The sequence below is a fragment of the Pinus tabuliformis genome, chromosome 5_1, assembly GCF_031772625.1.
Source record: "Pinus tabuliformis cultivar Carrire ecotype Pingquan chromosome 5_1, CPIR1, whole genome shotgun sequence".
In the NCBI taxonomy this organism is placed as follows: domain Eukaryota; kingdom Viridiplantae; phylum Streptophyta; class Pinopsida; order Pinales; family Pinaceae; genus Pinus; species Pinus tabuliformis.
The window spans coordinates 911,093,789-911,113,204 of record NC_142305.1 but is presented as its reverse complement, the minus strand read 5'-3'; the positions used below and the strand labels follow the sequence as shown (position 1 = coordinate 911,113,204).

General features: G+C 39.7%; 1 protein-coding gene across 1 annotated transcript in view; it reads right to left on the bottom strand.

The window, feature by feature from the left end:
- LOC149167775 (uncharacterized) overlaps nucleotides 1-19,118 on the bottom strand; it is a 381,496-nt gene extending 362,378 nt beyond the window's left edge. Inside the window, 1 exon segment of the mRNA XM_089433143.1 lies at nucleotides 18,812-19,118. Within this exon segment, the coding sequence (XP_089289269.1) occupies nucleotides 18,812-18,940 (129 nt within the window). The 5' untranslated portion in view covers nucleotides 18,941-19,118.
- Between the last annotated feature and the right edge of the window lie 298 nt (nucleotides 19,119-19,416).

Sequence of the window (19,416 nt, the reverse complement as noted above, 5' to 3'; positions counted from 1 at the left end):
AGTAATTAATTTGTGAAGACTGCAGTGTATGTATTTCGATATTTGTCGTAGACCACTGCGAATAATTTGTTTTAGTAAATTAACAAATAGAAGAAATATTATTAGTTGTTTCAGTAGGATTTGGAATTTCCAGATTTTAACATGGTATCAAAGGTAAGGTGAAGCAAGAGAGCAGACCGAAAGAGCCCAGCGTTGAAGAGGAGGAGGGAGATCGAAGTGTTGCGTAGGCAGCAGATCGAATCCCCAAAGGGATTGCGCAATTCAAGCCAGGAGGGCAAGATTCTCAAGGAAAATCTCTCTCTCTCAGTGAGTTGACAGAGAGGTAAGATTTCTAGTGCGTGATGTCAGTGGCAAAGGGGTCAGCGCAGCAGCAGATCCAGCGTTGACCAATCTTCAAGTGGGACGCAGTTCTCTGCAGCAGTTGCTAGGGCAGAAAAACGTCAGGAGAAGGAGAATAGCACGGAACAACATGGATAGTCAAGATGTATTATCTTCCAGATTGGAAGAAGAATTCGCATGTTTGTCAAGTTCAACATCAACAGGTGTTTGGTATATTGATAGCGGGGCTTCAACTCACATGACTGGAGTATGAGAGTACTTCTCTAGCTATCAAGAAGAGCATATGGACTTCCAGATCACTATGGGAAACAAAACGAAGTGTACTCCAGTAGGGAGAGGCACCATAGTGTTTCAAACAAAAGCAAGAACCAGCATAAGAGCCACTAATGTGTTGCATGTGTTGGGGTTAGGAATGAATCTGATTTCAACAGATTGTATAGATTGCAGCTCGAATCTCCAATGGCGCTGATAGGCAGTGATCATAATGGGGAAAAGGAACTGAATGAACTATGGCACAGGCAAATGGGACACTTACACCATAGAGCAATGAGGATGCTCAGAGAGACTGTTACAGGAGTTCCAGTTCTCAGTACTGAGCATGATGATGTATGGGGAGGATGCATACTAGGGAAATACGCTAAGGCAGCTTTTCCCAGAAGTGACAACAGAGCAAGAGGCGTGTTGGGATTGATACACTCAGATATTTGTGGCCTAATGTCCACGAGAGCTCTTAGCGGCTGCGAGTACTTTGTCACATTTATTGATGATCACTCTAGAAATACTTGGATCTATTTCTTAAAGACCAAGGATGAAGTCTTTGATCAGTTTAGAGAGTTTAAGGCTCTCGTAGAAAACATGACAAAGAAAGAGATAAAGGTATTGCGTTCAAATAATGGTGGAGAATATACGGATAAAAACTTCACAAATTTTTGCGCAAAGGAGGCATCAAAAGAGAGTGGACAGTTCCATACAACCCACAACAGAATGGAGTAGCGGAGCGAAAGAATAAAACAATTGTCAAGGCAACAAAGGCTATGTTATATGACCAGGACTTGCCTAGATTATTATGGGTAAAAGCATGCAACACAATGGTGTATATCCAGAATAGAACTCCTCACAGAGCATTGGGGAAGAAAATGCCTGAAGGAGTCTTCACAGGGAAAAAGTCGGAGGTGAGTCATCTCAGGATATTCAGAAGTGTGGCATATTGTCACATTCTAGACGAGAAGCGTAGTAAGCTGGATCAGACTGCAGAAAAGGGGTACCTCGTAGGGTATAGCGAGACCTCAAAAGCATACAGAATCTACATTCCAAGCAACAAGAAAATTGTAGTAAGACGAGATGCAAAGTTCATGGAAGATAGAGCTTTTAGAAAATCTCGAGAGATGCCAGCAGAAGATCAGTCAGTAGATGTTCCATTAGTCCAACAGCAGCAGGGGCAGCAAGAAGGACAAGCAGGAGGACAGATATCAGGATCGAGTACCATAACCAGCACCAATATTTCCTCAGGAGTAGGAGATCCAGGCAGTTCTCAGCAGATGGAACAGCAGGAACAGGAGGAGGATTTGATTGAGCCTCCCACCACCAATGGTAGAACCAGCAGGGAAGTACGGCAAACGCTGAGGAGTTTGTCGGAGCTCCTAGAACCGACAAGAGGCAGCGTAGACAGCCTGACAGGTACCAAGCCTTGGTAGCATAGGTTGAAGAACCCTCCAGTTTTCAAGAAGTCGTACAACACCAAGTTTGGGTGGATGCCATGGTAGAAAAGTACAATTCTATCATGACAAATGATGTCTAGGAAGTGGTACCTAGACCAGAGGATAGATCAGTTGTAGGATCAAGGTGGATCTACAAGATCAAGTACGCTGCAGATGGAAGTATAGAGAAGTATAAGGCTAGGTTTGTGGCAAAGGGGTACGCACAAAAGGAAGGAATAGACTATGAGGAGACCTTCGCCCCAATAGCTAGATATACCTCTATCAGATCCGTTATATCCCTAACAGCTCAAATGGGATGGGAGATTCACCAAATGGATGTCAAGACAGCATTCTTGAACGGGGTGATAGAAGAAGAGGTGTATATAGAACAGCCCGAAGGCTTTGAGACTCATGAAAAGAGAACTCATGTATGCAAGTTAAAGAAAGCCCTGTATGGGCTCAAGTAGGCACCCAGAGCATGGTATGGTCGGATTGATAGTTACTTGCAGCAGTTGGGATTCATCAAGAGTGATGTTGATCCCAATCTCTACTATCTAATGGTGGAGAATGAGCCACTTATTCTGGTATTATATGTAGATGACTTATTTCTAACAGGGTCATCTAGGCTCATAAAGGACTGCAAGAAGAATCTTGAAGCAGAATTTGACATGAAGGATATGGGGTTGATGCATTATTTTCTAGGGTTGGAAGTTTGGCAGAAGAATGGGGAGATCTTCCTTGGGCAAGGAAGATATGCTACAGAGATTCTGAAGAGATTCAGAATGCAGGATTGTCGACCCATGGCTACGCCTATGATCACCAACTGGAAGAAAATAGATGCATCAGGAGACAAGGAAGTGGACCCCACCTTGTACAGACAACTCATTGGGTCGCTCATGTATCTGGTCAACACTAGGCCAGACATTTGTTTCGCTGTCAACACCCTTAGTCAATTCATGGTGGAACCGAAAAGGGTACATTAGGCAGCAGCTAGGCACATTCTTAGATATGTGCATGGAACAATCGGATATGGGTTGAAATACACCCGAGAAGATGACGTCAGATTGAGCGGATTCACAGATGCAGATTGGGCAGGTAGTTCAATAGACCGGAAAAGTACCTCCAGATATTACTTCAGCGTTGGATCAGGAATGATCTCTTGGTGCAGCAGGAAGCAAAAGTCAGTAGCTCTGAGCTCAGCAAAAGCAGAATATATGGCGTCCAGCACAGCTACGTGTGAAGCTATATGGCTTAGAAAATTGCTTGTGAGTTTGTTCAGGAAGAGGATGGAAATGAACTTGGAGGGCACACCTTGAATACCTACTGCTTGAATACCTACGTCCTCACTATGTCGAGAACCTGGTCATGGAGCCTATGTAAAGAAGGCGTAGAGCACAGTGTTGGAAGCTGTGTGCCCAGTTAAAACGAGCCTGGGCAGTGGTGTTGAACGTGAAGTGATTGGGATCTGTGATAAACATCACACGTCAGGCTGCGTGAGTGCTAGATCGGTGGATCCACTGCTGTCAGGAGGGTCGATTCGGTGTGAAGGTTAAACACATAGCTGGAGACTGCATCCTGCGTGCTGCGTGCTTCGTTTTTTGGAGGTTGTGTTAACAATCTACCACAGCAAATCCGTTCATGGTGGTCGTCGAGCAGGAAGTGGAGTTGTTGTTCACACTCTCGAAGAATGGTGGAGCAGCGTTGTGAATCTGCAAATCGAAGTGCGCATCGATGAAGATCGCATCTGTGTGGCCTGTTCATGGATTGTAGACTGACCTGCGTTGACAGAGGTCGTGGTGTTGATTCTCTGGTGCGTGGATCGATCAGGATCTGTTGGTGCATGGATCCTGCAAATCAAAAGATCATATGCTGTGGTGATCAGCATAAAAAGGTGCTCAGGGGAGCAAAACCATTGCTCTGCACAGCGCAAGTGTGGTGGTCGTGGAGAGTTGTCGAAGGTGGGATCCGACCCATAGAGACTTGTGGGTTATTCTTGGTGAATCTGTGACAGCAAATTTTTTTTCTCTGTTGGAGTGACAATATTTCTGAAACCATTGTTTCTTTCCTCTCAATTTTTTAAAGGGTTATAACATTTCTTTAAACAATGTTGGGCGCATTTGATAAAAGATCTCCATAGCTCCACCGAAAGAAGTCATATTTTTTTAAGAGAAGGGTTTCTATAGGAAAAAAAGGGGGGGATCTTGTTTTTTTTTTGCATCCAATTGGAGAAGTTGTTTTTTACTAAGAGAGAACGCCCATTCTTTTTGAGATTGCTCCTTGGATCTAGAGATAGATCTGTTTTTTTTAAATTGCTAGAGGTCGAAATTTTCTGAGGGAGACCTGTCAAGATGAATAACCAGATGGCAGAGGCATATTCGAACGAGAGCAATAAGCTCAACGGATCCAATTACTCTAATTGAAAATTTAAGTTGCAAACCCTGTTGGACAGGCAAAACACATGAGTGATTGCAAGTGGTGATGAGTTGAAGCCGACCCTAGCTACAAGCGGAATGACAGCAACAATCCAGGACTGGGAAAAGAGGGAGACCAAAGCAAAAGTGTTGCTGAAATTGTCAATGAAGAACTGTATTATCCCTCACATCTAAAAATGTAAATCTGCGAAAGATATCTGGACAACTCTTAAGGATTTGTATGAGATGAAGAATACAAATTGCCTGTTGTTTCTGAAGAGCAAAATTCTCTCCATTAAAATGGAGGAGAATGAATCAGTGGCTCCATTCATCTCTCATATCAAGGAGCTCTGAGATAAGTTGGGCGACATAGGAGAGAGAGTGTACATTGATCTGGTCACGATTACCATGAATGGTATGATTGATGACTATCAAATGTTTATCACAGGCTTGAATGCGAGAGAGAAAGCCCCCAAATTTGAAGAATTGACAGGGATCCTGATGCAAGAGGAAGAAAGGCAAATGACTCTGAAACCCCAGAGTTCAAATCTTGCTCTAATGGCGAAGAAGAAGCCCTTCAGAGGGAAGGCAAGTGCAGGACAAAAAGGTGGAAGTACACCACAGAGAAAACCACCTCAAGGTATGTCCTCAAACAGAAGTGATTCAGGACCCAAATGTTTTTATTGTGGTAGAGTTGGTCACATAGCTAAAAATTGTCAGAAGAAGAAGTTTGATGAAGGTCGCCATAGACATAAGAAGCATGCAGGACACTTTGCTGATGAAGATCAGAATCAGAATCTCAGATTGTTTGTATCTGATTCTGCGTTCTCTGCTGAGGATGATGAAGCAGAAACTTGGTTTGTGGACTCAGGAGCTTCCACTCACATGACAGGTAACAGACATTGGTTTGAGAATTTTAAAGAAACCAACAATGGTGCAAATATCTACCTTGGTGATGATAGAGGGTACCAGATCAAAGGGTATGGTAATGTTCCTGTCATTTTGCCTGATGGAAATATTAGACATATTCAAAATGTAATGTATGTACCTGGAATAAAAAAGAACCTGATCTTTGTTTCTATGATAACATATCAGAACCTTAAGGTAGAGTTTTTTAAGTCTTATTGTGTTATTAAAGATCTGTTGGATCATATGAAGCCAATTGCATCAGGTATTCGAGTGGGAGGATTGTATAAGCTGAATGTAAGAAGCGCACCACACCAAGCCTTGACCTCATCAGTTATGACTGCAGAAGACTTATGGCATCAAAGATTCGGTCATATCAATTTCAATGACCTGCTGCTACTTCAGAAACGAGGTATGGTCAATGGTCTTCCTGTTTTAAAGAATGTTCATGTTGATTGTGAAGCATGTGCTCTTGGGAAGATGCATAGAGATGAGTTTCCTACAAATGTAGATAGAAAGAAGAGAGATATACTAGAGCTTGTGCACACTGATTTGTGTGGGCCAATGCAAACAAGGTCATTAGGAGGTGCCTATTATTTCTTATTATTTGTTGATGATTGCACAAGATTTACTTGGGTATATTTCCTCATAAAGAAGAGTCATACTTTTGAATATTTTAAAGAGTTCAGAAGCATGATTGAAAAACAGACAGGAAAATTCATCAAAATTCTCCGCTCAGATCAAGGGGGAGAATACAAGAAGGGTGGTTTCATCAAATATTGCAAGGACCATGGGATAGTTCAGCAGTTCACAGTACCCCACACTCCTCAACAAAACAGGGTTGCAAAGAGGAAGAATAGAACCCTTGTGGAGTGTGCTCGAAGCATGTTAAAAGGTAAGAACCTGTCTAATGGCTTTTGGGCAGAAGCAATAAATACTGCAGTATATTTGAAGAATAGGAGTCCAACAAAAAGCCTTGATTTTAAAACTCCATTCGAAGCTTTATTAGGTTTTAAGCCTGCAGTTAATCATTTAAGAGTTTTTGGCTCCAAAGCTTTTGCTCATGTTCCAAAAGAGGATAGGAAGAAACTAGATTCAAAGGCCATTAAATGCATTTTTGTTGGGTACTGCACAGAGTTTAAAGCTTATAAATTGTTTAATCCCTCTACTCATAAAGTGTTTGCAAGTAGAGATGTGGTATTCCATGAGCAGGTTGATGATGGAAACCATGAAAGAAGCAATGAAGAATGGCACATGCCTTTGCTGGTGGAAGATGGAAGTGATGATAGGGACAGCCATGAAAAGTAGCAGCAATAGAAGCAAAAAAGGAAGATGTGGATGGTACAGATGCAAGTAGCAGGCCAAGTCCACCAAGGGATGATCAGAACATATTTGAAGCCAGTCCACCACTCAGGAGATCAAGTAGGAAAATTCAGTTGCCAGCAAGATATAGGGATCATGCTCTTATAACTAGTATGTTAAATGTTGTTGAACCCTCTAATTATAAAGAAGCAAGTCAATATAGTGAATGGAGGGCAGCCATGGAAGAGGAATATGAGTCAATACTTAAAAACAAAACTTGGGATCTAGTTGAACTACCTGAAGGCAAACAACCCATAGGTTGCAAATGGTTATACAAGCCTAAATTTAAAGCAGATGGGAGCATAGACAAATATAAAGCTAGGCTGGTTGCAAAGGGGTACTCGCAGAAAGAAGGCATAGACTATGAGGAAACCTTCGCCCCTGTAGCTAAATTAAACACAATTAGAATGTTAATTGCTTTAGCTACCAAACATCATTGGATGATACACCAGCTAGATGTGAAATCTGCATTCTTAAATGGGGAATTAAAAGAAGAAGTGTATTTAATGCAACCTGAAGGGTTTGTTAAACAGGGGGAGGAACATTTAGTCTGTAGATTGAAGAAAGCATTGTATGGACTAAAACAGGCACCCAGGTCGTGGTATGATAAAATTGATTCATTTTTCCTACAACATAGTTATAAAAGAAGCAAGAATGACCCTAATTTGTATACCATGTTTGATGAAAAGGGGAAAATTGTTTTGATTTCTTTATATGTAGATGATCTTATCATTATAGGAAATGTTGATGAACTCATTAAGAAATCAAAGAACAGATGTCATAGGTTTTTGAGATGAAAGACCTCAGAGAGTTACACTATTGTTTGGGTCTGGAAGTCTGGAGGGATTCTGGCCAGACTTTTCTATCTCAGGGAAAGTATGTCAGGAGTCTATTGAAAAAGTTCAGAATGGATCAGTGCAAAGCAGCATCAGTGCCTTTACAGTAGAATACCAAACTTCAAAATAATGATGGTTCAAAGGAGGTTGATGCAACATTGTATAGATAGCTGGTTGGGAGTCTAATTTACTTGACTACAACTAGGCCAGATTTGGCTTTTGCAGTCAGTGTATTGAGCCAATTCATGTCAAAGCCTCTTGAGAATCATTGGGCTACAGCGAAAGGCGTCTTAAGGTATCTTCAAGGAACCTTAGACTTTGGTATTAAATATACTAATTCGTTTGATGTTAGATTGACAGGTTTCTCAGACTCAGATTGGGCCGGAAATCTAGATGACCGACAATCCATAACAGGCTATGCATTCAGCATTGGGTTCAGGGTCATTGCATGGAGCAGCAAGAAGCAGAACATTGTATCCTTGTCTTCAGCAGAAGCAGAGTATCAAGCAATGTGCGCAGCAACATGTGAGGCAATTTGGTTGAGGAGACTTCTCTAGGATGTCGAAGAAGAACAAAAAGATGCAACTGTTATCAGATGTGATAACCAAAGCTCAATCAAACTTGAAAATAATCCAGTGTTTCATAAAAACACAAAGCATATTGATACACAGTTTCACTTTGTTAGGGAGAAGGTTCAGTCAAAGGAAATCCATATTGAATATTGTAATACTTGTGACAATGTTGCAGATATTTTTACTAAGCCTCTTGGAAGAATTAAATTTGAATTATTTAGGGAGATGTTAGGAGTACTAGTGAACCCTTTCTCCATTATGGGGGAGTGTTGAAGATGATGGAGAAATGTATTTTAGGAGAAAGTTCGTTCATTAGTTGAGCATATGCCTTCGATTAGGATTTAGTTCCTATTTCTTAGGAAATTGTTCTAGCTTCCCTATTCTATTGTATGCTATATATTCATGGTGTGTAATGATGAATTAGTAGAGCGTTCTGCCAGACGCAGTGTCCAGGTGAAGCCCTCACCTGAGAGTTGCTCAGTTTGAGGAATAAAGTCTGTGTCTTCCATTTTTAACAGGAATTTCCATATTTTCACACATAGGGGATTCAAGATGGACAATTCAACATTCTAACAATGCCTCTATGGATGAAGATTCAAGTTTGATATGGAAGAGAATAGGGGCTACAAAAAAAATGTTCAAGAGATTAGATGGATATCATGCCTTGAGGGACATAAATCAAATGGTTGACAAAATGACTAATGAAGGTGCTTTGCTAAGTCAGGGAACCATCCAAATCAAGGATCAAATAAACACTGAATACCCTCCATAATGGTGCACAGATTCAACTCCACCAGTCTTCTCCAAAGTGAGCACCCCTCAACACAAACAATAAACAATGTCAACTTTCAGTATGGAAAGTCTTACATGGTTAGAATTCAAGTATCCTTGTGGCAAAAACTTCCTAGATTCCCTTCAAAGCACTCCTAGTTCAATCTAGTGATCCATGGTATCTCTACACAGTGCACACACACATGTCAGTTTCAAACTCAGAAGGGCAAATCCAAAGCACCGAAGTCAAAGAGCATGATTCAATAATTAAAGACAACATTTTCCACTCAGTGGAAAGATGGTCTCCAAAGAAGAAAACGGAGAGGAACAAGAAATTAAATAAAGGACTATTGATTTCTCTGCAAGTCTACAGAGAAGAGATTCAATTGCCTCCAGTTATAAGGAAAACACTCTTGAGATTTACGTTGTTTTTACATGATGTATTACTTATTTATCTTTTTGGGTGGACATTTTTGTGCCATCTTCACCCGCAGGCCTCTAAGATTGCATAGAATTTTATTCAGAATACATTGTAGCATCTTTGCCTCAATTTTGAAGCCCTCTTGTAAGAGGCAAAGATCAACTACTCTTCTAAGTGTTGTAACTTTCATTTCTCTGGCTCCTTGCTAGATCTTCATCTAATACAAAAATACCCGTTATTGTTAAAAAAATACCACTCATTATGGAAGTTGGTTAACAATATAATTAAAAACACCATTAAAGCTTCAAAAATTGCACATACTTTAAGAACCATAACCATATGATATAGTGCAAATAAGTTATTTCATGTTTTCAAACTATTATAGGTTTATTTATGTTAAAAAACCAATTAATCACATGGTTGATCAATTTATGAGCTAATAACATGTTTAAAAGGCTATTAAACTATATTCATGGTTTAACCCCTTTCATAGGATGGAAAGGATGTGAAAAGGGATTGCTGTTAAGTTATGGTATGTTCTATGCTTATAACAGTTTACTTATTTTTCTTATTATATTCCACCGATTAGCAATCACATGTACATAAAGTAAAGTGCAGATAGAACATTAAACGATCGACAGAAAACAAGCCAAGACAAGAGACACAAGATGTGGCGGCTAGCCAGGGACAAACCCCACAATGTGTGGGGAAACCCTTTGATCAAATCTTCTTTTATCTTCAATAATTCAGCAGAGAGAAATAGTACAATAAATCTGATTCATATCAGCAGTAACAAACCCTAGATCAGTAGCATCAGCATTAGCGGCTTCATTATCAAACTAGGGCAGACCATATCTCACAAACCGACAGTCGGATTGACTTCATTCCACCACCAAAAGTTTCGGCTTTCAAAGGAGGTTTAGATGAACCTACAGCGCAGTTCAAAGAGGAGATCTTCTAGGCCACGCAAGTCAATCTTTACTTCTGCAGTTGCAGCTTCAGTTTCAGCAGTTTCCGGCTTCAAATTAGGGCAGTCGATATCTTGCAAACCGTTCGTCGGATTGACTTCATTCCACCACCAAAAGTTGCGGCTTTCAAAGGAGGTTCAAATGAACCTACATCGCAGTTCCAAAGAGGAGATCTTCTAGGCCACGCAAGTCAATCTTTACTTCTGCAGTTGCAGCTTCAAATTCAACAGCTTCCGGCTTCACATGTGTGTGAGAGAGAGACCCATTTCAGCGCAGTAGAGAAGAGACTCATATCTGCGCAGTAGAGAGAGAGAGATGTGATGAGATGAGTGAGTCCAAATGAGGAAAAGTCCTCTTATATTTATACACAACGTTGGTGGGTGAATAGATGCGACTGTTGGGCTTCTGAGCCTACATGAGTTGTAGGTCGGCTTGATAATAATTCCATAATCAAAATAAATTCATATCTCCATGAATACTTATCGGAATTGGATGATCTTTATATCAATCCTACACCTCTCGACGAGAGGAATCTAATAAAAGTATTTTTAGCAATGAATAAGATGACCCACATGAAGTTTTTCCCTGGTTGCCAATTTTAACAATTGCATTAAACCTTTTGGTAAATCTCCTCTCCACCCCCTCTTTCTTATGGTGATAGGATATTTTTATTTATTTATTTTAACCAAAATGAAAAAAAAAATTATTTATATGTAAGTTTGTGTCTGGATTGTAGCAAATACATCAGGTAGCACATATCTACATCTTCAAAATTTCTCCCTGAGCCCACTTATCCAACAAAACTACAAAATTTTCCAAAGGGATTCCAAACTAGACAACGAAAAATGAGGTTTTGTAGGTATATATCTTACAAAACTGACCTACCAGAAAACAAAATTTACATGACATATTATTACTGATTGATAATGTAATCCTTAATAACTATGCAATGTCAATCCATTTAAATCTAAGGAATAGGAGAGGGCCTGATTCGTCGATTGATTTTTAAATCTCTCAATCTTAATTTACACCCTTCATTAGCACATAAGTCTGCATCTCAGATCACGGAGAACATGGAAATATGCTATTGAAGATAACCCTTTCACTGTTTTTCTAATTCTTTTCATAAGACTTTCTAATGTTTTGTCCCTCGGAGAGGAGCCCTTCACCAAATGCTAAATAAGGAGGGAGTCTCCCAAAACAGTGAGAGAAGCTACCTAATTTTCTTTCGCTAATTGAATCACCTGGTAGAGAGCATATGCTTCAGCTTGGTTGTTTGTCATGCATCTTAAGCCCCATGAATACTCTGCAACTTTGAATTCCTTGGGGCCATAAAGCAGCCCTCCCCCTCCCCCTCCTGCCACCCATGGCATTCTTATTCATTATTAATTATGCATTACTTTTTAATTATTTATTATATGTTCGCAATTTTTTTTACCCCAAGGAAAAGACGGTTGTAATTTATTAAAAAAACAAAATTACATGGTAAGGATGCATAGCATACCAAAAATGGATAAAAAACCACCATAAACAACCCATTTTGTTCCTAAAGAATTGGAATCAGTACAAGCTAGAGAAAGGCAGGGCAAAGAAACCATGGTAGAGCTTTCAAAGGCGTTATAACGTGCTGCTGCTGAGGTAGAGGAGGCCAAGATTAGAGCTGAAGTAGCTAGAGAGAATATGCGCAAATGTAGGGAGGAAACAGAACAAGCTAAGGCTGCTGTGAGCACTGCTGAGAGTAGGTAGCAAGCAGCTATAAAGGAGACAGAAGGAGCACTGTTGCTCGGGCTTCAGAAAAGATAGCTCTTAAAGCAATCAAAGCTTTAAATGAACAAGCTAAGACTGCTGTGAGCACTGCTGAGAGTAGGTAGCAAGAAGCTATAAAGGAGACAGAAGGAGCACTGTTGCTCGGGCTTCAGAAACGATAGCTCTTAAAGCAATCAAAGCTTTATATGAACAAGCTAAGACTGCTGTGAGCACTGCTGAGAGTAGGTAGCAAGCAGCTATAAAGGAGAAAGAAGTTGTTCAGACTTCAAAAACAATAGCTCTTAAAGCAATCAAAGCTTTAAACGGAAGTGAGTCAGCAGGAGGATCTTCTGAGTTAAAGAATCCATCCGGAGTGACACTTACTTTAGAAGAGTACTATGCCTTAAGCAAAAAGGCACATGAAGCTGAGGAACTTGCTAACAGCCAAGTGGCAGCTGCTATGGCCCAAGTAGATGCTGCAAAGGAAAATCAAGGGAAGGTTATGAAGAACTTGGAGGAGGCAAACAAAGAAATAAATGCAAGGAAGGATGCATTGCAGGATGCCTTAAAAAAGGCAAGTGAAGCCAAGGCAGGAAAACTGGATGTTGAGGATGAGCTTAGAAAATGGAGAGCAGAAAATAAGCAGCGCAGGAAAACTGGTGAAGCAGTAAATTGTGAAGATTTCTTTGCCGCTATGCGTGATGCCAATAATGCAGATCCTTCAAATTTCTTGTTATGGTATTCACAAGTGGGAACCCCTGTTCTAAAAGTGTAATCATCCTACAACCCTGAGGGAAACACTTGTACACTTAAGTTCAAGCAAGAAATTCCTCCTACTCCAAGTCAATCAGTGAAAGAACCAATGTTTAAACTTTATACCTATGGCTCTTGGGTTGCTGGATTCCAACAGAAAGGATCTTCCTCTTTCATCAGTCTATAATGGAGAACCTCTACAGTCCTTTAGGAGTGAAGGTCATTCTGTTTCAACAATAATCCTCCATATTGAAAAGGAGGAAGAGGAGTTTATCTTTGTTGACATTCCTGAAAGGCCAATTCCCTCTCTACTACGCAATTATAGTGCTCCTGTGCATCTTGTTTCAGATAACACCAATGATGATTTGCTCAATAGTGTGAGGAGTAGGGGTCAGGGCACTAATGAATTCCCTGCGCATTGAGGTAGAAGTGGAAGCACAATTGGCAGAAAGAAAGAACAAAATGAGAAGTAAACTTTCAGTCGCAGGGATCTGCGAGTGGATAAGAGGTTGTGATCTTCCAGTGCTAGAGCAAGTCACTTTCCAGGTTTGGACTTAGATGACGATGATGTTTCCGACTTGAATTTAGGTGATGATGTTGAGGATTTTGAATCCGAGGATGAACAACCTCAAACATCTAGATAAAAGTTGAGAGAAGAGAAAGCTTTGATCATGGCAAGGGAGAATAAAAATGAAAGGCTACTGAATTTGTTGCAGGGTGGGTACCACGGTAGGAAATAGAGACTAGGTTGAAGTCTTCAGAGTTTGACAATGAAGCTAGGATAGTACAGCAAATGTATGTTGGAGCATTCTTCAGGCATACTTGGGATCATAGTATTGATGTGTCGACTTTGCAATTGCTTGAGGACTAGCAATGTTGGGAAGGGGGGACTGTAATGTCCTCTTCTAATTAAATTGCCCAAGGGAGGACAAAGTAGCCTATCTAACCCTGTAGGCTATAGTCATTCGTAAAGGGGAGAAACCATTATTTGATGGGGTAACATTAGATAATTTGGGGTAAATTGAAGGAAACTGGTAACAAAAGTCAAATTTGGGGCAAAATGGAGGGAAACTTGTTAGCGCCTCAAATTAAAATTAGGAGGGAAGATCCCAAAGGGAATATATAAAAAGGAGAGAGGAGAACCATTTTACTCATCATGGATTGTTGATCTTTCTGATTTTTGAGCTGAGGCGGTTTTCAGACCCATTTTTCTGATTGGTATTGGCGGTGAAAGATTCCACCCTAGCCAATCCCTTCTCTCTACTCTTTTTAGCATAATTTCTGAGACATCATTCATCTATTTTGTGGTATCAAGGGTTTCTGAGGGAGTAATTTCTGTGGCATCAAGATTCTTTGGTATTGTCTGGACAGTGAAGGACTGTTCAAGGCTCTTTTGGGATAGTGAGGGACAGCAAAGGAAAATCTGGCAAAGGGTTAATCTATGACAGTGCAGGCCTATTCAAGCCTTTTTCGGGGCATCAAGGGGCAGCAAGTGAAGTCTGTGCGGCGAAATAGCCCTGAAACCTTACCTGAGGCAGCAGCCTACCTTGAGGGAGTTTATCTTGTGGCAGCGCAATCATTTGAAAGTTAAATCCTTGGCAGTGGAGTTTCCTGAGGTTAGGTCTGAGGCAAATTCCACTACTCAAAAGTCTCACAGATCAACTGAATAACCCAAAAAATTATGAAGCCAAGCAATCCTCCAAACTGAGTATGAGAAATGCGCCCCCCCCCACCCAAAAGAAGTCGAAGAGAAGAAATCTCACAAATCCTATATCCACAACACTTAGGGCAATGCCTCTAGTTTATAACCTCCTAAATCTATAACAAAAGAATAATTTTGAAATCGTTGGTCCCATAATGATAATGCTACCAACAACAAACCTCAGAAAAAATCCTTAAAAGTTGAAACTGAGAAAAAAATCCTGAAAAAGAAGTGTACGCATTAGGTTTAGAAACTGCACATGATTAAGAGAGGGTGTGTGCTGGGATGAGGCAACACACAGGCCAAATTTGCCATACATAATCTAGGGCAAAGGTGCCAAACACAAGCCAAAGATACCACACATAGGTCAAAGGTGCCACACATAAGCCAAAGGTGCTACGCACAGTCTAGAGATTTCATGCACAGAGGCCACACGGTCAACCAGAGTTGTGCACAGATATAGAATTTCCATAAGAACACATCACACCAGATAAATGTCTGAAATCTTGTCTAGATGAATTATTGAATAAGGAAAGGAGGTTTACACCTCTAATAAAATGTTGAAATCACAAGAGATAAACAAGGATCAAACGGAACCAATGGTCAACCAACAAGCCCTAAATCAACATGAACATATAAAGAATACTTGAACAAGAAAAACACAAGATGTATGTGACCGTACACTAAAGAATCCATCACCAGTGAATAAATATAATCATACAAATGACTTGTGAGGACTGTATTTATACACAAGTTATGAAGAGGGGAGCCTTTTTCCCACAAGGGAGTTATGAGCCCACATGCCTAGGTCGACCTTGGTCACCTAAAATAACATAAAATAATGTTGACTATGTCATCTCCTAGACCATAACCTAGTAATACAATAATAAGGGCACTTAGCCATAACGTCAAGCAACCACAAGTGAATCTTATCATCATTTCAACAATGTGATGGTCAAACTCCATCCAAAACTGGTGAGAACAAACCTGGTGTTGACTAAGAGGAATCCAGAGAACATGTGTCCAATATCGTCAAGTACACTTGAGTTGAACTATAAGACCATCCCTCAATTGCATAAAATGCTCTAGGTAGAAAAACATATTAGGACCAAGACCCTTGGGGGGGGACCAAGTAACCTAAATTTATACTCTCTAACCACTTGGTTCAACTCCTAATTGGGAGGGAGGAGATGACTAAAAGCATCTACAGAGTACTGGAAAGGGGGGGTGCTCAATAGAGTATTAACGGTCAGAAGCAACAATGCAGCCTTTGAAAACAGACCTTGGTGTTGCCTAGTACTAGCAACAGCAATCTCCTTCAATGAGTAGAGAACCAAATATGGGTACCTCTCTCTCCATGATGTTGAAGCACCTAGAATGTGAATCCTGTGGAGAAAAAAGAACAATCTGAAGATGTTCTCAACATGTAAAATATGGGCCCCACCCTACACTCTACTTGGATGAAGAACTGTGGAACTAGCCATTTCTAATAAATCATGCATTGTAACAGGGAATGTAGACTCTCTCAATCCTATCCCAAATTCCAATCAATTGTCAGTAGGCTTAGTCCTTGGATCTCGAAACCATAAAGAACAATAGGTTTAATGATTGTGTCCAAGAAGTGCATCTTGAACAAGATGTCCTAAAAGTGTCGAATACAGTCATTCAAGGAAGGAGAGTGAACCACATCCCTTGCTAAGTTAAGGTTGATATGCATGTTTCAAACTAAGTGAGGCCTGATAATTGAACCCCCAAATATGCATAAGCCATGGAGATCCCTATCTAACTCCATCTAAAGTATAAGTATTGGTTAGATAAAGAGCTCTTGGACAAATTAAAAATCATGACCCTAGTTTTACAAAGGTTAACCACCAAATGTCTAAGATCACCAAAACTACACATGGCATTGACCTATCACTAAAGCCCCTTGAGCAAGAGGACTAAGAGGATCACATCAACAACAAAAAAGAGCAAGGAGATCAGGACGTGACGTATGAGACAATCATCCCCCTCTTGTGTCTCCTCCATGAGAAAAGATGCCAACTTGTCTATGTAAATCCCAAAAGGGACAGAAGAGAAAGGGCAACCCTTTGTGACTGGTGCTCCAAATGAAATTATTGAGGTTGTGAGCAATTCGAAGTTGTCCAATGACAAACTTGTAAAGCCTCATGATGACAGACAAAATAGAATTGGCAATGCCAATGTCTCGTAACCTCTAGAATAACGGCTCTCTTGCGGCAAAATCTAAGGCTTTCCAAAAGTCAACAAAGCAACAAAGTCTTTCGAAGAGTAAAGTTGAGCCTCCTCGATAATAGCACCGATATTGGAGATATGGTTGGTAGTTTGGAACTCTAGTTGAAAACTTGCATGTCTTCCAGCACTAAGGTTCCTCCTCTCACAGTAGTTTGAAAGCCATGTTTTAAGCACTGCAGCATAGACCTTGAGAAAAGTGTGCCCAATCATGATGGTTTTGTAATTATCAGGGTCTGATGTATTCCCCAATTTGGAAATGGGGCGGATGATATGATGAAAGTCAGGACCATGAAGAAGGAAAGCTAGAACAAATAAAATGATTAAACAAATCATCAATATTAAAAGTCTAGAGAACTGAGCTACGTTAATTTTCCAAAAGCTTATTTCTGAGGAACTTTTATACTTGGTGGAAATCTTGCTTACTGTTCAAGGGTGATGACTATATAGTTGGGGAATATGTTTGGTCACAGTCCAAGCAATGTTACTTTCAAATTTCAATGCTGAGACAAAACAAGAATTGAGGTCAGCATCTCAGAACAGAGACAACAACCAAAATCTCAGATTCTCAAAGAGACTACAAATGGATACAACAACATCCAATTGAAAAAGAAAAAGAAAAAATACGGTTCACGTCCTCTTATACAAAGAGGGCCTATTGCATCTCCATAGTTGCTTAGTAGTTTGGTATTTATTAAGGACCTATAATCTAGAACCTCTGTTATTAGCTTCAGTATTTATCTATATTTTTGGAAAGGGTAATGGTCAAATATCGTGTATTAACAAATTGCTAAAGAGCTCTAGAATTCCAAATTAACAGGGTTCAGACTTCTGTAAAAATTCAATGACATAAGTTCCTAGTTTAGCATGCATAACAACAACGAAAAACGCCATGCCCAATGATAATCTTACCAATATCAAACTTCTTGATTCTGCGCAGTCATTTAGATTTACAAGGAACCTCTATTTGATGAAAGAAAAGCCAATCTGAATTCTACAGATTTTGGAAGATTATATGCCATCTCATAGTGCCCTGCTGTCAACGCATGAGCATATTTATCAGTTAAGATGTGGCCCATCCTATCCTTACAATAACAGCCTGAGTGCAACTTCGAAGTTCGAAAAAGCCCATAAATTGAACTAAATTTTGAATGAAATTGCTCTCATTTTACACAATATTCTGTTAGAGTAGAAGTCAACTAAGGTTCGTCATACCGAACAGAGTTTGCTGTTCTCAAAAGCAGGTCAAAAGCTTCATAAAAAAAATGTCTCCGCCAAAATTATTTTGGACCATTTCTGCAGAAATGTATTTACAAATGCAATAGGCTAATTAAAATAGAATGACCACACATAAAAAAGTGAAAGTAGGCAATAAGGTGCTTTTAAGAATTTAAAAAATAGCACAAGATCTAATCAGATTTAGTTTGAATTTTCAATTCGCGAGGATGAAAAAAGGGTTCTTCAAGTGTTTGCCAAATTTGGTACACCACCAACTTTAAGGCCGGATGAGAATGCCAGCTCGTCAGGTGGCGAAGACAAGGCCGATAGGTATCCCTTCATTGTTTTAATTGTTTGCTCAATAATTATGCTGCATCCTGAGGACCAAAAACTGTTGAACTCCTCAATTATCAAGATTCAGAACTCCGGTTTTGTGATTAACTGAAGTTTATAATTCTGTACTTTTACTTTGATATAAGTTTATTTGACCAACGAAAACCAAATAAATATAATTTAGCTTTAATTGTGTTAATGCAACTTCCTTGACCGGATCCTCTCAAAAATAGGACGGTTTTACCCACAAATTTCTTCTTTAAACTAAACGCGGTATATGGACTGGTCTGTAAAACTTTTTAGTTTTTATTTATTTGGGAGAAAAAGTATACATATTAATACCCTGTATCACCTACTCGTTACGTTCGACACCGCAACGTGTGCGTTATTTTACACATGATTTGCTTAGTTTGTAGCACAAAGATCGAATCGAAATTTTCAGAAAGCTGCGCCTTAATCCTAACTCTGGCGAACACAATCGAGTGTCATTTTGTTCAAATGCAAGCAATTTTGAATATCTTCATACCTTGGGGCGCTCCATGGTTATGGGGCGGAACTTCTGAGTAAAACTGTCTGCCAAGAGAACGGCCTGTAATGGCACCACGACTTCATCATCGGCCACCTCTGCAACCTTCGAACCCCTTTTCTGCGCCATTCTTCTTCTTTCACCTTCTTTTCTGTTTTTCCTTTTGCTTCTCCTTCTGCTACTGCTGGCGGTTGTGGTGAATTGAAATCATTACCCAAACCCTTCATGCTCTGCTACAGCAGTGAATCTGAAACACCGCTACTGATTGCCATAAGTATTTTCTAAACATCTTTTCTGCCTTTATTTACTGTTATGGTATCATTAATATTTGGTTTGGTTATTTACCATATTAGGCGCACAAAAATTATAGATATTTTATTATTAAAATTAGAGTAGTTTATAATTATTATAATAGTTTAGTTTTAAGATTACCATAAAGTTAGACATTAATGTATAAAATAAAAAAAAATCATATTAAAATTTATAAAATTGTGCATAGCTTTTTGTAATTTTAATTTTTAACCATAATTTTGTAGGGTGATGTATAAAATAAAAAATTCATATTAAAATTTATAAAAGTGTGTAATAATTTTAATAAAAGTGTG